General features: G+C 37.2%; 2 protein-coding genes across 6 annotated transcripts; both read right to left on the minus strand.

Annotated features, from left to right (window-relative positions):
- Nucleotides 1–1,167: 1,167 nt before the first annotated feature.
- On the minus strand, nt 1,168–9,510 carry LOC110752522 (calmodulin-binding protein 60 B-like). Of its 5 annotated transcripts, none has more exons than XR_015825848.1 (10): nt 9,296–9,510; nt 8,989–9,133; nt 8,214–8,289; nt 5,075–5,133; nt 4,197–4,690; nt 3,939–4,099; nt 3,634–3,837; nt 2,894–3,125; nt 1,641–2,257; nt 1,168–1,562 (listed from the first exon to the last, which is right to left on the minus strand). XR_015825848.1 is itself a non-coding variant. In XM_088244831.1 (10 exons), the coding sequence occupies exons 2-9, from the start codon at nt 9,096–9,098 to the stop codon at nt 1,692–1,694; spliced, it is 1,902 nt and encodes a 633-aa protein (XP_088100957.1). In that variant the 5' UTR covers nt 9,099–9,133; nt 9,296–9,510; the 3' UTR covers nt 1,168–1,562; nt 1,678–1,691. The 5 variants fall into 5 exon arrangements, 3 of the variants coding, with proteins under 3 accessions (XP_088100957.1, XP_088100960.1, XP_088100952.1); XR_015825849.1 differs by having other exon boundaries at nt 1,168–1,568; XM_088244831.1 differs by having other exon boundaries at nt 1,678–2,257.
- A 2,504-nt stretch (nt 9,511–12,014) lies between these two features.
- On the minus strand, nt 12,015–20,013 carry BIO1 (adenosylmethionine-8-amino-7-oxononanoate transaminase). Its single transcript, XM_021953233.2, has 14 exons — nt 19,072–20,013; nt 18,789–18,959; nt 18,397–18,658; nt 17,667–17,747; nt 16,969–17,089; nt 16,519–16,667; nt 15,761–15,855; nt 15,080–15,195; nt 14,855–14,995; nt 14,258–14,391; nt 14,034–14,165; nt 13,644–13,778; nt 13,060–13,172; nt 12,015–12,453 (listed from the first exon to the last, which is right to left on the minus strand). Exons 1-14 carry the CDS (start codon nt 19,800–19,802, stop codon nt 12,270–12,272), a joined length of 2,565 nt encoding a protein of 854 aa, XP_021808925.1. The 5' UTR covers nt 19,803–20,013; the 3' UTR covers nt 12,015–12,269.
- Nucleotides 20,014–20,598: the final 585 nt, after the last annotated feature.

Here is a 20,598-nt window from a genome sequence, read left to right on the forward strand (position 1 = left end):
TGCGTGAGGCTCAACTTTTTCGGTTTCGGCCCCTCAATTTCAGGCTACTGGTGTCTGGTGACATACTCATCTTTCTATTTATAGGAAAATTGGCCAAATTAATTTCCAAAGTAAACCTTCTTGCACACATTTTATGGAGAAATTATAGAGTGATATGGTATCATCACGTCTTCTTATTCAAAATTTATCATGTGTCATTTTTAAACAGAAAAATAAAATAGAGTGACACCCTAGCCTTTGTCTTCCAACTTTATCTTGTGAATAAAATTTAAAAAATAAAAATAAAAACAGGGTACTCCCGTCGGCAATCTGCCTACCTCACACTGCTGACCCCTTGGCTGCAGTCCCCTTCCAATAATACCAACATCAAACAACAACACACAAAAAGTGGTTGAAAAAATTAACACATCAACAAAGAAAAAATCATTTATTTGGTTGCCCATGACATCAATTATTTATTACCCTTCTTTCACTAGTGGGTTTTCATCATATGAGATGTGAGATGTTGTTGACGATTTTTGGTTTTATGTTTAACGGGTTTGCACTCGCTTCCACAATTTCTGACTTTTTCTTAATGCGTGTAGTTCCGAGAATGGGAGGGAGGGAAAGGCCCAGGTGGGTGGCAAGGAGAAGCGATTATGGCTGGGTACTAGCAGCACAGGAAAGTCGGTGGAAGAGGGGTTAAGGTAATTAATGTTGAAGGGTAAAGTTGGAAGACAAAGTACATGAGTAAATCTACTTTATTTTTCTGTTTAAAAAAGGACACGTGGCAGATTTTATATTGTGATACCGTATTGCTCTATAATTTCTCCATAAACATTTTATGAAGGCTTGGAGTAGTAACGCAACTACATAGACCATACATTGATCTAAGAGTAACAGATCATGGTGTGGCTCCTTTCAAGAAGAAAACATAATATGTAACATTGTGTTAGGATCCTACTCATTTACATGGGTTGTATGCATCCAAGAAATTACGGGATCCAATCGTTCAAATCGACCTTACGAATTCCATGTTCCGTATGCGCGTTCATGTCCCATTTACAAAAATTTGAAAACTCAACATCGGTTTACCAGACCTCACTCAGTTAGAGCCTGGTTTCAGTTACTTAAAACAAGAAAACACTGAATTTTCAAGGCCATCGGAATACAAGATAATGAAAGGTCTGAAGTAAAATATATTCGTGGCATTTCAGTCAATTCAAAGTACAAAAGCAACTAGCACAATAAATATAAAAATACTAGCCAGCGGTCCTTGTGCAATATTTAGCCGAACAACAGAGTATAGTCATCCTAAAAATACTGGAAGTAGTCCCCTATATGTCAACAGCAAAAGAGGCAATAAGAAATTTACCCCTTTGGAAGCCAAGACCATATGTCATTCGAAGAGTGATGAGAGAAATCTTCACAACTGAGAAAAATAAACAGAAACAACTTACTGTACAGGCAGCTGTACAAGAATAGATTCCTTGCCATTTATCACAGATCTCCACAAATGTCAGTCATTCATCAAGACTTTTGAAACCAACGTCTTCAATCAGCCCTAATACCTCAAGTTGTAGCTGGCACTGATTAAAAGTTAGAATATTGCACAGCAAAAGAGACTTGATAACACCCAAAATCCATGGAACGATAATCACCACATCAAAAGATGGCATAGCAAGAACCTTGTATCACCTTCAGAGGGGCTTCTATTCATCCTCTATCTCCACAAGCTGTGCCCGTCTCTCTGCTGCTTTCTTCCTAACAAAGAAACCCCACCTCATTGCCGCTTTAATTTTCAGCCACCCCACAACAGCTTTGCCAGGACGGTTGCGATCTTCGTCATAGCTGGGCATTGGTGATGGCATGAATGAGGGGAATGCATACCCATCATCAGGCACATCAATGGAGCCATGGCCTCCCATACTGAAGATTCTGAGCAAGTGCTGCATATCCTCATTTTCGAGCATCTCATGACTTCTAATGCGAATCTCTTCCTCTGAAAAGAAATCTCGATTGGTTGTCCAGTCATCTACAGGATTAAGAGTGGATGGCTGAGAAGAAGAATTGATAGCCTGAAATACTGATGTAGATGATTGTGGAGGACCAAGGGCCAGCCCAACAGCATTGGCATCACTTCTTGTGCTTTGTGCCTGATGCGAATTGCTGATCAATTGGTCATCTATTGCAAATTCAGTGCCATCAAACTGGGTACGAGCGTTGGAATTTACAAGTGGCTGGGTCAAGTATCTTGTTGATAGATTATCATCATACCCTACAGAAATAAAAACAAAACAAAAGAGAATCATAATTAGCAACCTGTCTAGCAAACATCCTCATTGGATGACAAGAAACATCATCACATGCATTCATGTGTGTGTATATGTGTGTTGTGTGTGTGTGTGTGTGTGAGAGAGAGAGAGAGAGAGAGAGAGAGAGAGAGAGTTAAACTCTTAAGAATCTAAATATAGAACAGACTGTGTAGTGTGTGACCAAAAAAGTTAACGAGTGTATAGAACAGACTGTGGAGTGTGTGACCAAAAAAGTTCACTTACAATCCAATGGCATTCTTGATTACAACCTTAGGATTGGTTCTGTAAAGATAAATAGTAAAACTTTCCCAGTATAACTATGCTGATGAGCAGTCAAGTAAGTCACAATGAATTTTATGTTCATTTTTGGAGGATTTTACATCTCACAGCTTCAGGATTTTCCAGGTTGTGTACTGTAGACCCAAGTAAATGTAGCACTACTTATAAATCCTACACTCTCTATATTTTGCTTCAAGTTATATTCCACACAAGCAAAGAACCCTTTCACTCTTTCAGCTTATCTTCATTGATTAGTTAAAAATAAAGTTTATGCGGCCAAATATGAAACATTGAATACTCATGCAGGCAGCAATGCTTACCTCCTATTGGTAGGGCTGGATCCAATGGAGGTTGCTCTGAGGGAACTGAATTTGTCAGGCGAGGTACTTGCAGTTGATGATCTGAGGCATCGGAGTAACTGATTGGGCCAGTCTGAAATTCAGTTCGGGTTGACCTCTTATTCTGCTTGAAGTTTAGAAGTGACTTGCCATCATACTGAATAACTTGATCCCAATTTTCATATGCTTTCTTCACCAACGTATCTACATAGACCTGCAAAAACAAAAACATTATACAAATTTTATGCATTTGACCTTCCCCCTGTCAATTATTTAGCATAGAAGATAAAGCATAATATAGTATCATAACACCAAACTGTTCAGTTAGAAACACAAAGTACATAATCAGTTTATAAGCCTTGTAGTTACTGGGTGTTTTCAAACTAATAACCTCTTTTTACCTTCCATACATTTACTAGGAACAGCAGAAGACTACAGCAGGAACAAAGATTTAACACATAAAGAGCACATCCTCCTAACATGAATTATCAGAAAAAAAACAAAACAAAAAACAAAACTCATCTCCCTACATTAATTCTCCTTGGTGAACCTGTTTCAACTCTTCCACTATGTGTCAAATATAAAACCTTGCAGCAAAAGGAAAATTTATTTTGAAATATGTAATCTAAAAGAACACAAAGATTGACCGACCAAAAAATAAAAAAGTGAGACCACATTCCAAGAAAAATAAAATAAACCAAAAGAAAGAGGTTAATATTCACCTTCTGGCTGTCAGATAGAGCATCGGCAGAGTGAAACTGCTCCCCAGCGATGAGGCCACTCAGCTCATAGATGTTGTTAAAAACAACACCAACATTTCTTGTATCTTCAGGATAATAAACATAAAGCTTCCCACTCAAGACACAAGTCTTTGCATGTTCTAAAAGAGCATCCCACATCTTGTTCGACATACCGCTTCCAAGAATCTATATACAGCATCCAAACAAAATATAAAACATCTACAAGGTACAAAATTGAGTATGTGTTAGTGTGTGCTTTTACAACTCAAACCAAGTCCTACACTTACATTCCGTAATTTTTGAGAATCTCGGACCACAAGCTGAAGAAACTCTTCAACTGTGAATATTCCTGCATTGTTTAGCCTCTTATGGAATGCCCCATCCTTGCCAATCTTCTCCAATCTCCATACATCATCACTTAATGCTGGCGGGTAGTGTTTCTTGTACACTGTCAAGATCAATGGAAAAAAAATAATAATAAAAAATCAACAACAGTGTGCTAGAACAGATAGAAAAAGAAAATATACGCCAGAGCATGAACCTACATTCTCCCCTGTGATCTTTAACAGTAAAAGCTTCTGTCTTAGCTTCACGTACGCGCATGCCCTCACAAAATCCCGAAGCAACTTTCATTCCAAGCCTGAACTTCCTGCTTCGTATCCAACTTGAGTTATCTGTAAAGGTCAGATCCCCTAGTGTTCCTACCCCTTCTTTGAGGGTCACTTGCAGTTCCCCAGTCAACAGAGGTCTCTTCCCTTCACGCTCTTTCACCACATGGCTATCAAATTCTTCTTGAGTCCAGCCTTCATCATCTTCATTGTTGAAATCACCTTCAAGCACAACAACATCCAGTTTTACAGAGGATTCGGGTCCCGAAGTCACAACTCGCTGTGTGTTTCTATCAACCAAAACAACATGAATTGCAGCACCCTGCTCGCCTTCAACTTTCCCTCCAGTGAAGATCGGAAGAGACAAATTGGACCTAAACTCTAGCTGCAAGTTTTGCCCATTGGGACCTTCAATCCGTTTTGGGGAAGACCTGAAATGTCAAATGTCAGAAACTGTTTTACCACAACATGATTGAACATAAAATTCATGGTGACATTTTTTTAATAACTTTTTATTTTGTTAAAATAATTCATGGTTGTGATGACTCTGACATCAGGGAGCATTGAAACAAAATATCTTGCATTAAAAAGCATCTATCATTACTCTCCCTTTTTGCAACAATTTCCTTTCTGATATCATATAAATAATTAGAAATCCGGATAGGCAATCCTTGCTTATCCTGATAACTTAACAGGATTGCTTATTTATAATTCTTAAAGGGGTTAACTATTTTGTTCTATTCTATAAATGATTAAAATTTGTTTCATTCATTATAAAAATAAATAAATAAAATTCTCATAAATAATTTTTTGACCTTCCATTAACTCTCGGAGGGCCTAACTTAGCCAACGCACGTTCCACTTCTTCACTTACCTGTAAACCAGTAAAAGAATAAGCGCTACAGATCAAGAGCATAGACAGAGAATCCCAATAGGTCTCTTATGTTTTGACCATAACTACGATAGATTGTGTTACATAACCAACAAACAGTTCATTTATAAGAAAGCAACTATCCTGCATAAAAATGCAAAAGAATCATCCGAACCTTTAATTGTTTAAATACTTCCAGTTTGTCTTCTCTTTATACATAATACCAACATCAAACTAAGACAAATTGGAAGTACTAAAACTATGTTAATGAACAAAAAAAATCTGTACCTTGATTTAGGTTTCTTCATTTGAACAAATCATTTTTTACTAAAATGACTAATGATGTAACGGCCTAAAAAAAAATTTCAGTTCATAAGATTTAATCACTATTCCAAGAGTCAAGAACGCTTGGACTTAGCTTTTAACCCACCACTAAATAAATTTAGCTTCCATCACTCTGTTTCAATATAAACAAAACTAAGTCACATACACTATGCAAAATTCTTGGTCACCTTTAAAACTATAGCTTTAAAATTTGGTTGAGAAGTAAAGAGTTTTAAAACAATGTTCTTCCTACAAAAAAAACAAAGGTCTTATATATCAAACTCTTTTCCTAATAATTTTTCTTTATGATACCACCAATCTCTGGAGTGGGACATGACAAACCTCTCTTAGTCACCAACCCCAGGTTTGGGCATGATAGATTTGGTGTTATTAGAGGAGTTACCCACGTAGAGAGAATTAGGAGATGAATTTCGACACAAATAATCAGTATTATTCTCATCAACATTCAGAAGGAACTGCAATGTCAGAAAATTATATTTTCAGATGATTCGGTTAAAACTAAAATACTCTGCAAATCAAACACATAACAATAGCCAGGCTATCGTCTTCTTTAACAACCAACTGAGTTAAAGAAAAAATAGTCCACATATCAAATGCATGAGCCTGAAAAGGTATTGACTAATAATCAACTCCCCATTGAGTATGTTAATCACTGTTTCAAGCTTAACAGTGAAACAAGCATATGGTAACTTTAAACTATCTTTTGATTTGTTCAGCTTTATCAGCCCAAACATACATTGTATAACCAGTACTAGTAACTATTAATTCTTTAAAAAAGGTGGGATAAACTCGTCACATATGATAGGTATCAAACACAAGTATGGAAAGCAAGAGTACATATAAATATCTCTCAGGTATGCATAGGCCACTATGGAACTTCCTCACAATCAGTCTTCTTTGGGCAACAGAATCGAAATGTATTAAAAGCAAAATTTCTAGTATACCTAGGCTTAGTTTGGTATTGCTGTGCTTTTTAAAAAAACTGCTTCTGCTGTGCTGTGAGAATAAACAGCTGTGAAGTGAAGCAGCTAGGTGTTTGGTAATTCGTATTTGTAAAAGTGCTGTGAGTAAAAAAAGCAGTGTCATAGCGTTTGGTAAACTTTTTTTTAGAAGTGCTGTGAGAGTGTATAATGACCAAAAAGGGCATAATACAAAAGTGTTATTTATTTATTTATTTTTTTTGTAAAACACAAGGAAGTTCAATACACTTACAATTTTTTTTTTTAAAGAATCTTAATTATAATTTACACTTTTCCCACACAAAAAGAAAAAAAAAACTCAATGAAACAAATAATGACTTTTAAAAAAAAATGTATGATTTAAGTTAACTAATAAATAAATAAAAATTTAAAAACTCAAAAGCAGCCGACACCTTTCTTTTTGCCTTTTTCTCATTTTTATTTGTTTCTTCCTCTTCACTTCCTTTCTTTATTCTTCTTCCCTTCCCAGTGTTTTCTTTTCTTCCTCTTTTCCTCTTCCTTCCCAGGCCCCCCACCTCTCGCCCTTTTTTCCTTTCCTCTTCTCCTCCTTTCTCTTTTCTTCTTCCTTCCAAGACTTCTTCCCTTCCCATGTTTTTTTTAATTCTTCCTCTTTTCTTCTACCTTCCCAGGCCCCCTCCCCCCCTTTTTTTCTTCCTCTTCTCCTCCTTTCTCTTTTCTTCATCCTTCCCAGACCTTGTTTTTTTTTTTAAAGTTGGTATTTGGGTTTGGCGATGACGCTTGGGACGTCGATGCTACATGCCCACCTCTCTCTCTTTGCTTTATGGATGTGAATAGTGGGATTATAATATTGGGTTTGTGTTTTGGTGGGGAAGGCAAGGAAGTTGGGGGTTTGGTTTTCTTTTGCTGAATGAGATAATTGGTGGGTAATCTGGGTGTTGAATTTTATGTGGCTGTAGAGATGATAAACTGTGGAGCTAAGGTTGGGGTTTTTTTTAGTTGGAGGGAAAGAAGATATTCTGGGTCTGTAAAATAGGGAGGTGGGTTGGTGAGGTTTTGGGTTGAGATGGTAGCTTTGACGGATTGAGGAAGGGGAGCAAGTTGCAGAGAGAGGATGAGGCAAGCAATCCAGAAAATCAAAAAAGAACGACACTTGGGAGGTTCGAACTCGGGATGATGAGGATATAGCATGTAATTGTGTGAAACAAATAAGGGCAATATGGGCAATTTGAAATTTTCATTTAAACCTCCGCATGCTTCTCCTCGCAGCAGTTTTCAGAAGCAGCTCCCCACCTGCTTCTGTTTTTCAGCTTTGAATGACAGCAACTTATTAAATAAGCAACTTATTTTTGTTTTACCAAACACCCAAATCTCCCAAACTTTTTTTTAAAGCTGCTTATTTTTTAAGTTAAGCAACCCCAAACCAGCCCCTAATATGATAATGGATCCCTATACACACTCAAAAGAGAGAGAAATAGCACCAGTGCCAATAATGTTGACATTCTGAATACAAATCAAAACACGACCACCAAAAATATGAGGACACTATAATAGATGTATATGCAGGGCATTCGTAGAGTGGGAAAAAAAAAAAAAAAAACCTAAAAAGAAGTGACTAGAGATTTGAATAGAGTATGGAAACCACAGAGATAACAATAAAGAAAAGTAGATAGAAGAAAGAAGGACAAAATAAGCACACAGGCTTACAATGATGTTAATCCAATAATTCATATTACATTAATCAATTAGAGAATGCATAAACAAAAGGTACCCGAAAATAAAATTTTGAAACCCACTTACAACTCTACGAAGAATAGGTTCCAATGATGAGCATAGCTTCTGCAGACTGTCCACCTTGAGAGCTTCTATAATTACACTGCAAATATATATTCAATGGAATATAAAGAACATGATAGAAAACATATTGAACCTTGAGACAAAAATTCATTTAAGTGGCTAATTCATGCATACAGAAATCCCTAGGGTCTAATTCTCTAGGAATGGGTGGTAGCAAAGTACTTAAGGCCATACTAACAACGCACAGAAACTTACGCCCAATACAAACAGAGGAACATAAGGGAACATACAAAAGCACCAAACATATGATCTTGAAACTGAAATGAGAAATTATAAAGGAACCGCAAAAATAACAAGTCATTGGGTGTGTCTCAATGAAGAGTTATAATACCAAATACAAAATATCACAATCTGATGAGAACAACATGGCTGTAATTGTGCTGTGCTATGGTCATGAAATACGCTAAAGTTAAAATCATATGTCAATCTTATCTTCTTCTAAGCAGGTCATTAAGAAATTTGAGGTAACTTAGCATTTACTCAAAAACCACTTCTAATTAACAACTAAATTAGTCAAAGAAGCACATTGCTCTAGTTCTCGAGTGCGAATCGGAGCAACTAGATGGTCCAAATATAACTATATCAGCTCAAACTAAAAGGGGTTTTTCCTACAATTCTCAAATTATACGACTAATTATTCAAATTAGCAAGCAAAGAATATAATCAACAAAAAGAATTCACATAATCAAGTGAAATTAAACAAGATGAAATCCGTTACCTAGCGAGAGCCGGCCGCTTTCGCTCCGGCTGCTCCTCCTCTCCCCCTTCCATTTGCCTCTTCCCTCTCATAGAGTTGGTCCTCTCCATGAGTCTAGTCTGCCTCTGCATTTTATACCGATTTTCAGAACCCTAGATTTCCAGATCTGCAGAACACGAGAAAATCAAAAACAGCAACTTCACTACCAAAACTCACATTAAGAAATGCATAACAGCTAAACACATAACTATCTACAAACTTTTCAAAACTAAACTGAAATTCAACAAACAAACAACAAAAGAGGGCCATCAAATTTAAACCTTAATACCTCGTTTTCTGCTGAAATTTGGAGTGATAATAGAACTGAGCTGTGCGGAGAGGTTATATTTGTCTGTCAGTTTCTTAAATTTGCCGAGAAAACGCGCGAGAAAGTGAGAGAAAGTAGTTTCTGTTTGGAGAGAGACAACGAGAAAATCGGGAACCTGAAATAAGGGCGAGCAGTCTCTATTAAGTCTACTCTGGCGACTCTTCAGCAGAAGTGTCAATTATCCACTGCTTCTTCGACCACGGTACTCGCTTTTTCTAGTTATGTCGTTTTATGTTAGGGGAAGATGTTTTTTGGGACGATATGGCACGTGGCATGCTTCCATTGGATGATATAAAGTGTTCCGTGGGGAAATAATATTGCTGGCATTGTGTGTAATTGGGTCCACTTTTCGGTCTATGCTTTAGGATTGTGCGGAGGCAATATTGTGTGGAATCGTGACCGTACGTTTGACGGCCGAAAAATGAAATATAAAATTAGTTAAATTACCGGCCGAAGAGATATTAATTAAAATGACGTCACTTGGTAGAGTTTGGCTTACGTTCTTTCTTTGTCTCCTTTATTTTCAATAAACTTTTTCTTTTTCTATTCTTTTCTGTTTTTTTATTGTGTTTTTTACTTTTCCTTTCTTATTAGTTTGATTTTTTGTAGGTTTTCTTAGTGAAATTATTCACTCCTTTCTAATTTTGTACGAAATATATAGTTTGGGTTTGTCCGATTTGTCCGAAACGAGGAAGATTGATCCTTTCTAACCCAATATTATATATTGTTTAAAGAAATGAGAAGGTTGGTGCACATCAAATTTTTAAATAGTTCATTTTGTTACAATATTTGCACTTAATTTAATGAGTTTTTTTTAATTTTTATACAATCGATATTGATTAAAAGGGGGATTCAAACATGACCTCAGGTGTACGGATAACTACTCTTCACCACTTGAACTACAAGCATGTGAGGAAGGGGAGAAATAAAAATGAAAAAAAAGTAGTGGTTATTATTGTAGAATAATAAAGTGGCGAAACAATTGTGAAAATGATATTTTATTTATTATTTTATTAAAATAAATTTAAATTACATGTTTAATTTATTAATATCTTTTTTCGGTTGTAAAAGTTTAGGGGAAGATTGGTTACTCTCACCACCAATGCTGGAATAGACCCACAACCTCGAGCAAGAAGGACTTACGCATGACACTCAATTGCAAATTGCCATCAGTTCAGTATGGATTTATGAACTTACATATGGTAAAACATGGACATAAAGAAATGTTTTTTTTATAAAGGTTGAGAAAAGGCTCCTCTCATAGCAATAGTAGATGCAGTAGTACATAAAAATGAACTTCACTTATTGTTTGCACTTAACTGACAAACATTTACAAATTACATATGAAAATTACATGCCCACCCCCTCATGACTCCAGCCATATTGACACCGGTCGTGGTGGAGAGATGAACTACGTGCCTTAAGTCGCATTGGTGTGAGTATTATTCATCTTGTCGTTCACTTGGAAGCGACATGTTATTAGCCCAACCTTGACTCCGAAATTCGCAATTGCCAATGACTTAAATTGGATATTTTTTGGCATAAACAAATTGCATTTAATGTAACCTCTACTAAGAAGATAAATATGAGGAAAAACTTGATACATTATAAAATGCAAGGAATATTCAACTTTTTGTGTGCGGACTTTGGAGTCCAGCGTTTATGTGTGATTATAAACGGCTAAGATTTAGCATGTACTTTTTTCTTTTGACTTTAGGAGAAAGCGATGACAGACCAAAAGGACATGAACCAAAAGAAATCCTTTGTATAATATCCATTATCCAGTATTCATTTCTCTGGCAACAACCCAATAGAAGATTAGAGATAAAGGAAGAAAAAGAAATCAGCTATGAAAGAGAAATAGAACCTTTGTAGGATAATTGACAGGGGAAATCTTTTGGTAGCGTCATCACTATGGGTGGGACAAAACCTTGAGTATTTGGTGCTGAACTTGGTATTATTAGAGATATGCAAAGCCGGCAATTCTGACCGTTGATCGATGATCAGAAATCACCGACAGCTGCGTGCCCAACTAACCTGTGTATTCTCGTACGTGTAACAGTGTAACAGTGTAACAGTGTAACAGAATAAGACACAGCACCTGGGTAGGTAAATTACATAAGCACCCTCCAATCATTGGACTGCATTAGTTGGATTTCAAAGCGTAGGGGCACAAAAAGGGAGAGAAGGCATTTTCTTTTGTGTCGTAAGAGGGATAACATCATACAGGCAAGAAACGGCGAAAGAGACCCATCCTAAGAGCATCCACGGTGGGGGATATATTTTTGGGAGTGTAAAGCCACTTTTATATCCCATTTACACTTCCAGAGGTTGTAAATGTGGTTTTTGCTCCAATGGGAAAGATGTATAATTGATTTTGCTCACTTTTTTCCACATTTTCTCACCTTTTCTTATCTAAGCCCCACCTGCAAGGGATGTCAAAAAGGATTTACATGTGCCTATAAATTTGCATCTCACAATTGTGATGCAAATTTACAATCGTTTACACCTCCCCATTGCAGATGATTCTAATCACAAATGGTGTATATTTAACATACACCTCATTATACAAACCCCACCGGAGATGCTCTAAGATATGAGGGAAATAAGTATCCCATTGTAAATTTACTCATTTGCCCTTGCATTTAAGAAATAAATTAATAATATTAAAAAATATGGATAAAATACAACTGTCCTTCCCTTACTTTTTCCTATCTCCTCCTATCAAATTATAGAGAGTATAAGCAAATGAACTGTCACACACACTCCCTTATCTTTTATTCTCAAGGGGGTGAGGGAAGGCATTATGAGGGCTAAAAGCCATTGGCATGCGGACAAAATAGGCAAAAGGCCAACGCATGAGACCAAAATGTAATTAACAAATAAGAATTGCAAGTTGTGGAAAGATTTACTTGAATTCATAGTTGCAGATATTTTAATTGTTTTGAGATGGGCTAAGTTCTTCAAGCCTTCTGTAAACTTTAGTGAGGGCTTCGTTGCAGACCTTAGGAGATGTGCAGGGTCCGCACATGAGATATATGACATGTCCCAGAGGCCTCATGTAAACTCCGTCTTCACGGAGCTTCTTCAGAAGAGAGCTTGCATACCGTGACCCATACCTATTCAAAATTCACAGAACAAAACATTTCAAACAAGGGTTAAAAGGATTACAGCACACAGCACAGCGAGGTAATTGTCAGCTATCTCAATGTTGCGTCAAAAAGTTACCGTTCATGATAACACTGTATAATCATAGCATTACGATACATGGAAACTTGTTCTTAATCTATGAAGTATACAAGCACCTCCACATCTTGTCCACAAGCGAACATTCATGCACACATACATACACCATACATACACCCGCACACACACACACCCCCACATATGTATAGAGATAAAAAGATATATCTATAAAAATATATATATTAATTTTTAGAGTAAATATTAAAAGACAGATGAAGATGTCATGATTCAAAGGGTTGGCCGGCTGATTGAACAGGTGACTTCTGGCCAATGATTTTAAAAGTCAACTTGTGCTCTAAATTGTTAAAACTCATAACCTTGGAACAATTGCTAGCATCATTATGCTGCACGTATCGTATGGGATGATATGGTATTACTAAAGAGGCACATGATATTTCAACTTATAATTTTCCAAGGGTACGGGATGATATGGTGTATGTGGAGGCACCACACAAACATAGAAAGTAATAAGACCATACCCAGCGTTGCAGCCTTCTACTCGGAGCTCTAGAGCACAAAGCGTTCCCAACACAACTACTCTTTGAATTGCAGGATGTGAAGAGATCTGGTACACTAGTTTGTCATCCCATAACTGCAAGCATTTGAAATGATACCATGTGGTAAAATTTAAAAAAATAAAGGAAGAAAAGGAAAGGAAAAAAAAACCACACACAATGACACTGAAAGGACAGCAAGTTCTAGCAAAATTTAAAAAGAACAGGTTTCAGAATTTAACTATTTTAGGCTCCAATACCATGTTGAAATATGGAACCAATTATGCATCATAATGATGTAAATCCTTGTTTTTTTTTTTTTGGGTCTCATAATGAATTAAACACATTAAGCTACCCCTTTTGCAATTCTTAACAGCTCGCTCTCTCTCTCTCTCTCTCTCTAATCAACTTGAAATTATAGAAATCAATTTATGCCAGGTAATTACACCCTCACATATATTATTCAAATTATACAAGAAAAATGCTGACTGAAAATATATTGAAGGTATTGGATTTGTATGTAGTAATATACAAATGGGACACACACAAGACAATTATAATACACATACCTCGCTAAGTAAGCTTCCTTTGGAAGTGATATTAGGATTTCTCTGAGAATCCTTAAACCATCTTATGGATTTAGCAGCTGCTGTGCACCCGATAGCATGTGCAGAATATGAATGTCCATGCAGAAGGGCCTTTAGCTATAAAATTAACAGAAAGTGCTTCTTAGTCTATACATGCATAATACCAACACCAAGAAATGTAAACAAATGCTATACCGGTCCAATTCCCTTTAAAAACATTGCTATACCACATTAATCTGTGTATTCAAATTTAAGCTTAGAGTGAATAATTTAACATATCTTAATAAATGTAAAATCAAATAAGTAATCAAATCAAGTTGTAAAATAAACTTAAGTGTTTCTCATACAACTCAACACACCATAATAAATTACCTTTGAGTCTCCAATAAATGAGTCAAATACGGCATTGGTAGCCAATGTGGCAGCCAAGGGTACAGTCCCACCAGTCATCAGCTTCCCAAAGCAGGCTATATCTGGAAAACAAGATAGTAGTTCTGCGGCTGACTGTAAAACAAAAGTAACTTCCCAATCAATTAAATAAAAATGTAAAATAAAAATTTTGAACAAGAGAATGAAATGAAACCAAGGGTTCCAACCTCTGTTCCTAGACGCCAGAAACCAGTGAAAACCTCATCAAAGATAGTGGGAATATTTTTCTTCCGGCACTCATTCACCAGAACCCGCTGGAAAAGTGGATCAACCATATGCATTCCTCCAGCACCTTGTATAACTGCAGAACAATTCCAAATGAACAATGGAAAAATTGCTACATTAGTATAAAAGGGAAAGATATAAAGCAAACAGATGTTATACAATCTTTAATTATCAAAAGAAAACTTAGGTTATAAATCTCAGCCTTATCAGAAAGACAAATGCCAAACACACCAATGCACAGTCTATAAAGTAGCAGAAAGCCCATCAAAACGACTTCAAATATAAGACATCTCAAGTATGAAAAACAAGTGGTGGCCCAGAATAGATGCATCACAGCTCACACAAGCAGGTGCAGATTCACTAGACAAAGATCAGGCTTGGGAATTCATAATTAACAATTTTTCATGTTAGGAGTCAAGTAAATTTTCAAGAAGTGTCCAATATAAGAAACTTAATTAAATGTATTACCTGATTGATAAAACAAAAACAATCTGATCCAACCAGATATAAAATAAAATTCCTGGTATAAGTAATCTTGCCTGGTTCAATAATCAATGCTCCAATGTACCCTTTTGATTCAGGAAACTTTGATAATTGTTCTGATATATATGTTGCATAAATACCAGCAAGATCTGACTTGTCCCTGCTCTTGACAAAAATATCATCACGGGAACCAAAGGCTGTAGAAGTGCCAATGAATGTAAGAATATGGTACCTTAGTAACAGGTCGAAATAGAATAGGTGTGACAAAAGAGGTCACTTACTCATATTTTTGAGATTCAGACTCCAAGAACGCAACCCTTCAGGTAAGGAAAGGTTCCACATATTGTTGGACAAAAAAACCATCGGAGGATCAAGAAAAAAACCTCTTCCATTATACCTGCACGTAAAAGTTATAAATCTTGACAAGGCTCAATGACAAAATAGCTTCTTCTCTATTGCTGCTAGTTAGCTCTATTCCACGACAATATTCTGGAATCAAGATACAAACGATCAAGGTAAAGAAATGACATGCAATTCTAAACTGCATTAATGTCCTCATTCTTTACATATGAATGTATAAATGATATTTATAAGTCTTGCAAGCAAACAATTGAGAGAGTCAAGACCACTAAAAGAAGTGATTTTCAGTGTGCGTATATTTTATATGCTTTCAGCTTAGTACAAGTAGTAAAAAAATGGAAAACAAACATAAACATAAAAGGTGAAATAAGAGGAAGCTTTCTTAAGTGAAAAGTTGTTGATACTTGATATTCAAGGAGGGAAAAAAAAGGCTCCCGTGAACTACTACACCCCCACTTTGAAGCAAATAATCTTGCAACTTCTATCTATGTCATCAGTAGCCAGCAATATATTCTCTATAGGATGCTGACTAACTCCAAAAGTTGATATATAAGTATACAGATTTGGAATATTTCAAGTATCTTGTGACAGAAAATTCATACCATGGTTGTTGGAGGAAGCCTGTATAAGATGATGGCGCTTGTGCTTCCATAGCACCCAAAGTATCACCATGATAAGATCCTTTAAGAGCCAGGACCTGAAATAAACAACCCCTACATCAAAAGAATTGAAGAAAAATCTGACCATAACTTCCAAAGTTACATCACATACGAGGATTGTTACAATAGAGAAGGCAATGCCTAACAGGGCAAAAAGTAGCTTAAACAATCATAAATACAGAAAAAGCAGCAGCTAGAAAAGTTAGCTTATCTAAAGTTTAGACCATAATTCTTACCCCATCCACCTCACATAAACTACTCCAGTACTAGCTAAACATGTACAAGTGACACAAGGGAGATAATAAAATTGAATTCAGACCATAATTCTAAAAATTGAATCCATATGGTGCCAAATAAAAAACCAGATACTCATGCTCCAACGCTGAAGATACTTAGTTAACATACAAATGCCAAAATAGTGTGTGCTTTCAGTATCAGTTGTCATCTCAACTATTTAGGAATATTTTCCGACAAAATTTCATTTACTCATAACAATTCAGTTGATCCACAAAAGCCGGAGCCTTAGGAATTTTTTAACCAACAGAACTTTTTCTTTATTGGTTTCAGGGAGCAGAGAAAATTACTTGTTGAATTTCATAATGACAATGATTATGTACAAAAGAAGGAGGTGAAAGAGTTTTTCTCTTGTTAATTAAACCAATATATTAAACTAATGGTGATGAAGAATTAATGAGGCCCACCACAAGCTCAGGATATCTCTCAGCTGTATTTTCCTTGAGATGATCTAAAAGAATTCCACGATCATAAGAGAATTTACGGAATGCCATCTTCAATGCAATCTCAATTGCTGTAGATCCATTATCTGAAAAATATGTTCGAGAAGCCCAACCTGCATAAATTGACATCAGCCACATATAAGAAGATGGGTAAAGACCAAGGAAAAATATTTGAATATATGTGACAAATTTACGATATTTTGAAATACATTACTACCCTTTGGATTCTACATGTACCATAGGCAACACCTTTGGCCTATGGCATCACAGAGTTAGTCGAATACCCAAATAAAAGATTCATTAGCCACGTGATAAAGCATTGAAAAACTGTAACTAATATAAGTGTGTTTTCAACCACAGAAAGTAGCATACAAGAAAAGTAAATAAAAGGAATACATGTTACATAATACCAACCTTTTCCAACACCTTCAAGCAAAAGTTCAGCACATTCCAAGGCTGGCTCATAAACATTCTCAGGAAACATTACATGCCCAAATCTTGCAGTTGCATAACCCATATCCCTTGCAAGTTCAGTCTGAAACCACCTAAACAAAAACCACATTAAAAAACTTTAGACATTCCACATTATTCTTTTATATGTCATATAAATAAAATCATTGACCAAGGGGGCACAACCTGTGCAGGCAAAAAAGATACCTTCCAAAACTAAAAAAGAAACTAAAAGAATCCAAGAAAAATTGAACAGGGAACTAGGGGAACAGTCCTTGTCTTGACTGTCCATCCGGAAGCCAAAAATTAACAGCACAAACTTTGCTCTCAATGAGAGGGTATCAGATCAGCTCAAAAGATTCAACTCCATGCTCTCTACTGAAAAGTCTATAAGCATGCTCATACATTTTGCATAGTCTAAGCATAAAGTGAGTGCATGAATAAAACAACAATGCGAATGGGCAACATTATAAGACATAACATACAGAATACATGAGACCATAGGCATCCATTCAGGAATGACATGACCAAGGAGATTGCAAAATATAAAGATTATAAAGCAGCATTATGGCTTTGCAATATGCCACGATCTGACCGTCAATCAATAGATTGAAATAAGTATCACATCAAGCATTTAACAGAAAGATATTTATAAAGATGACCTGTAAAGTAGCATCAGGTCCTTGAGTCCACCAACTGGCACATGCATCAAATTGTTGAGTTATGGCATCATCATTCTGAGCCTAAAATTAAATGAAACAAAGTTAGCTAGGCATTCTATGAAACGGTCAATAACAGAATACATATCACTTGGAAGAAGTGCAAATAAGTTCTTTATACAACTAGAACTACAAAAACAAATGCAGTATAGGCAACGAATACATATTCCTTTCTTTCATTAAGCATTTGTTTAAAAGAGAAAGCAAAAAAAATTCATGACAGAAATGTAGTATTTCTAGAGTCCACTTCTTCCCCATACTACTAGTGAACGGGAAAACGTATCAAAAAAATAGTTGGGTATGCTGTATAAAAACAGTGATCTTCTCAATTTAATGAATGGGGAGTCTGCTTTGAAATCGTCTGCCCTGTACCCTCCCTCCACCCCAAGGATCCCATCCCAAATTGCATGAGCAACAAGTCTTACATGTAATTTTCCGAATGCTTGATTATCATAAAAGATTCCCAACATATCATAGGATTCCCTTAGGTCCAAAATATGAAAGAAACAAATGTTTCCTTGCCTTAGAATAAAATGGATTGGTACGATCCGACCTATTATCAGAGATCAATCCAAGGATTTATTTTACTTCCCCACCTAGCTACTCTAGGTTGGGGGTAGGTGCCGGGGGCATCATTTAATTAGTGAAGCCACATATGCTATCTGGCACAAACCTTGAAGACTGAAAAATTTTCACCACAGCGTGAATCAATTACTGTAACATCTCCTTCTGATACAAATGTGTGCTGAGTAAATGGCCACCAGAAGACATCTACGGCCCTCCTTGGCATGTCATGCAATCTCTTGATTCTTTCAGTGTAAGCTGACAGCATTATTTCCATCAATGAATCAAATACATTATGAGCATCATCATACCATTCCATAAGGTCATCTGACAAGTCTTGTGGAATAGGTGGCAGTACAAGCACTGGAACACTAAACAACAAATGATAACAGTTAGTTTATATAGGCAGTGAAATCCAAATACATGAGCAATGTTTACACATATTTGTCCAGATATAGTTACATATAGTATATAACCACTATTAAGAGCAATCCAAATTACCTGTTTCGAAAGTATGATGCTAAAGGCACCTCATTTACAAGGCCGTGATCCTCAAATACAACAGCAACAACATCATAACCTCGAATTTTCAAACTTTCATAAGCTGAAATGGTTCCAGAAATACCACCTAACCGTCCATCTCCGACAAGAATAGCTGGTAAACGGAAAGGCCTGCTCACATATACTAACTTCTCACGTTTAGAAATTTGTTTGACTAGTAATAGCAAGAGCAGGGATACTCAAAAAATGTATTCTAAACAACCAAACTACGAATTTGAAGTACCTGTACAAGTCACATTGAAGCGACCCAGAAGGCCCTGGACTGGCAACCCCGCCAGCCGTCTCAACCACACAAAAAGAGTCCACTTTCTCCTTCCCAACCCCAATCTGCAAACACCTCTGCAGCATTTCGAGCAAGACTGAGTCCTCCACCGCCCCGCTTTCCCTCTCAGCCGCCAAGTGCGGCGACACGGGGTCTCCCCACGCGTACATTGTCTTACAAAGCAGCTCCGAAATCGGACCTGTTCCAGAATTGTCCCCAACAACCCTCCTCTCCTCACACCAGTCCAAATCGCGCATGGCCTTGTCGAAATTTTTTGGAGCTTGGGGGGTTGAGATGGAGCTGGCGGCCGAGGCCGAGGCCTTGAGGACGTGATTGGAGGCGAGGAGAGAGAGGTGGGGGGAGCGGCGGACAAGAGAGGTGAGCTTGGAGAAGACGAAATGGGAATCGGAGTCGGCAGGGTAGCCGGTTTGGATGGGCTTGAGATAGAGGAAGGAGCGGCGCCGGTGGCGGGAGAGCAGAGAGGAGGCGGCGAGGCCGGCGGAGACTAGGGTTTTTCCGAGGGAGGTATTGGAGGACCAAATGAGGTAGATGGGGTGAGAGAGAGGGACGGTGAGAGGCGGGGAAGGATTGGTGGCGCCGGCGCCGGCGGTGGTGGATAGGTTTTTGATGACGTGGCGGTGATGGAGGTGGTGGCGGGTGGGGCGGAGGAGGAGAGAGGTGAGGGTGAGCATGGTGGCGGTGGTGGAATGTGTGGTGTGTGTGGTGTGGAGAAGAGGAAGAGTGTTGGCTAGGGGGTTTGCAAGGGTTTAATTAAGGAGGGAAAACGATGTTTGTGGGGGTTAGATATAAAATGCGTTGTTCGTTTCAACCTGAACACCCAAAGGACGCGCCAAAACAAGGGGCCAAGGGGGAAAATAATCAGAATTTTCCTCAATAAATTTGTGCAAACAAAATTTCAACGCACATTTTAGGCATTTCTTTGAACAACAACAAAAAGAAGAAAAAAAGGTGTAATGTTTGGCATGATTTGGAGATAACAATAGTTAGGAATTGACCATAATCAATTCCATTTTCCACATGAAATGCAAATTCACAACAAATTACGCTTTATTAATGGATCTAAAGATGTAGGTGTCATAGGAATACCAACACTAAAACTGAAAGCTGTTTGTTCAAAAAATTAACACATATCGAATAAAGATTCGGCCAAAAAGCGCCTATATGAAAGTCTTCGCTCAACTAGGGAGAAGACAAAAACCTTGCAAAATGCAAGGGAGGGAAAACCTAACACAAAGAAGTTTGCTCTTGGTTCATGGGAAAGCACGTTTAGGGATAAGAAATTGATTGCTTTCCCTTATTTGATAAGTTTAGCCATGGGAAATAGTTGCCTGGCGCATAGGAAAATAAGGGAGAAATGTAACTCTCCTCTCCCCTTGGGTTTCATTTTCCCTTTTCATGGGAAACTTTGGGAAAATGAGTTAGCATTAAATGCACATTTTTTATGACCATTTTGTCCCAATTAACAGT

This window comes from Prunus avium, chromosome 1 (assembly GCF_965620075.1).
Source record: "Prunus avium chromosome 1, drPruAviu1.hap1.1, whole genome shotgun sequence".
NCBI lineage: Eukaryota > Viridiplantae > Streptophyta > Magnoliopsida > Rosales > Rosaceae > Prunus > Prunus avium.

Bases quoted from the DNA above. Each gene is read 5' to 3' on its own strand.
- LOC110752522 (XM_088244831.1), bottom strand. From the start codon at position 9,098: ATGCAGAGGCAGACTAGACTCATGGAGAGGACCAACTCTATGAGAGGG. The intron at 3,838-3,938 runs GTAAGTGTAGGA...TGCTGTATATAG, and splicing joins ATTCTCAAAAATTACGGAAT to ATTCTTGGAAGCGGTATGTC. The intron at 3,126-3,633 runs GTGAATATTAAC...TTGTTTTTGCAG, and splicing joins CTCTATCTGACAGCCAGAAG to GTCTATGTAGATACGTTGGT.
- BIO1 (XM_021953233.2), bottom strand. From the start codon at position 19,802: ATGCTCACCCTCACCTCTCTCCTCCTCCGCCCCACCCGCCACCACCTC. The intron at 14,996-15,079 runs GTAAGTGACCTC...GCACTTCTACAG, and splicing joins TCTGAATCTCAAAAATATGA to CCTTTGGTTCCCGTGATGAT. The intron at 13,173-13,643 runs GTATGTGTATTA...AAATGCTTGCAG, and splicing joins AAGGAAGCTTACTTAGCGAG to TTATGGGATGACAAACTAGT.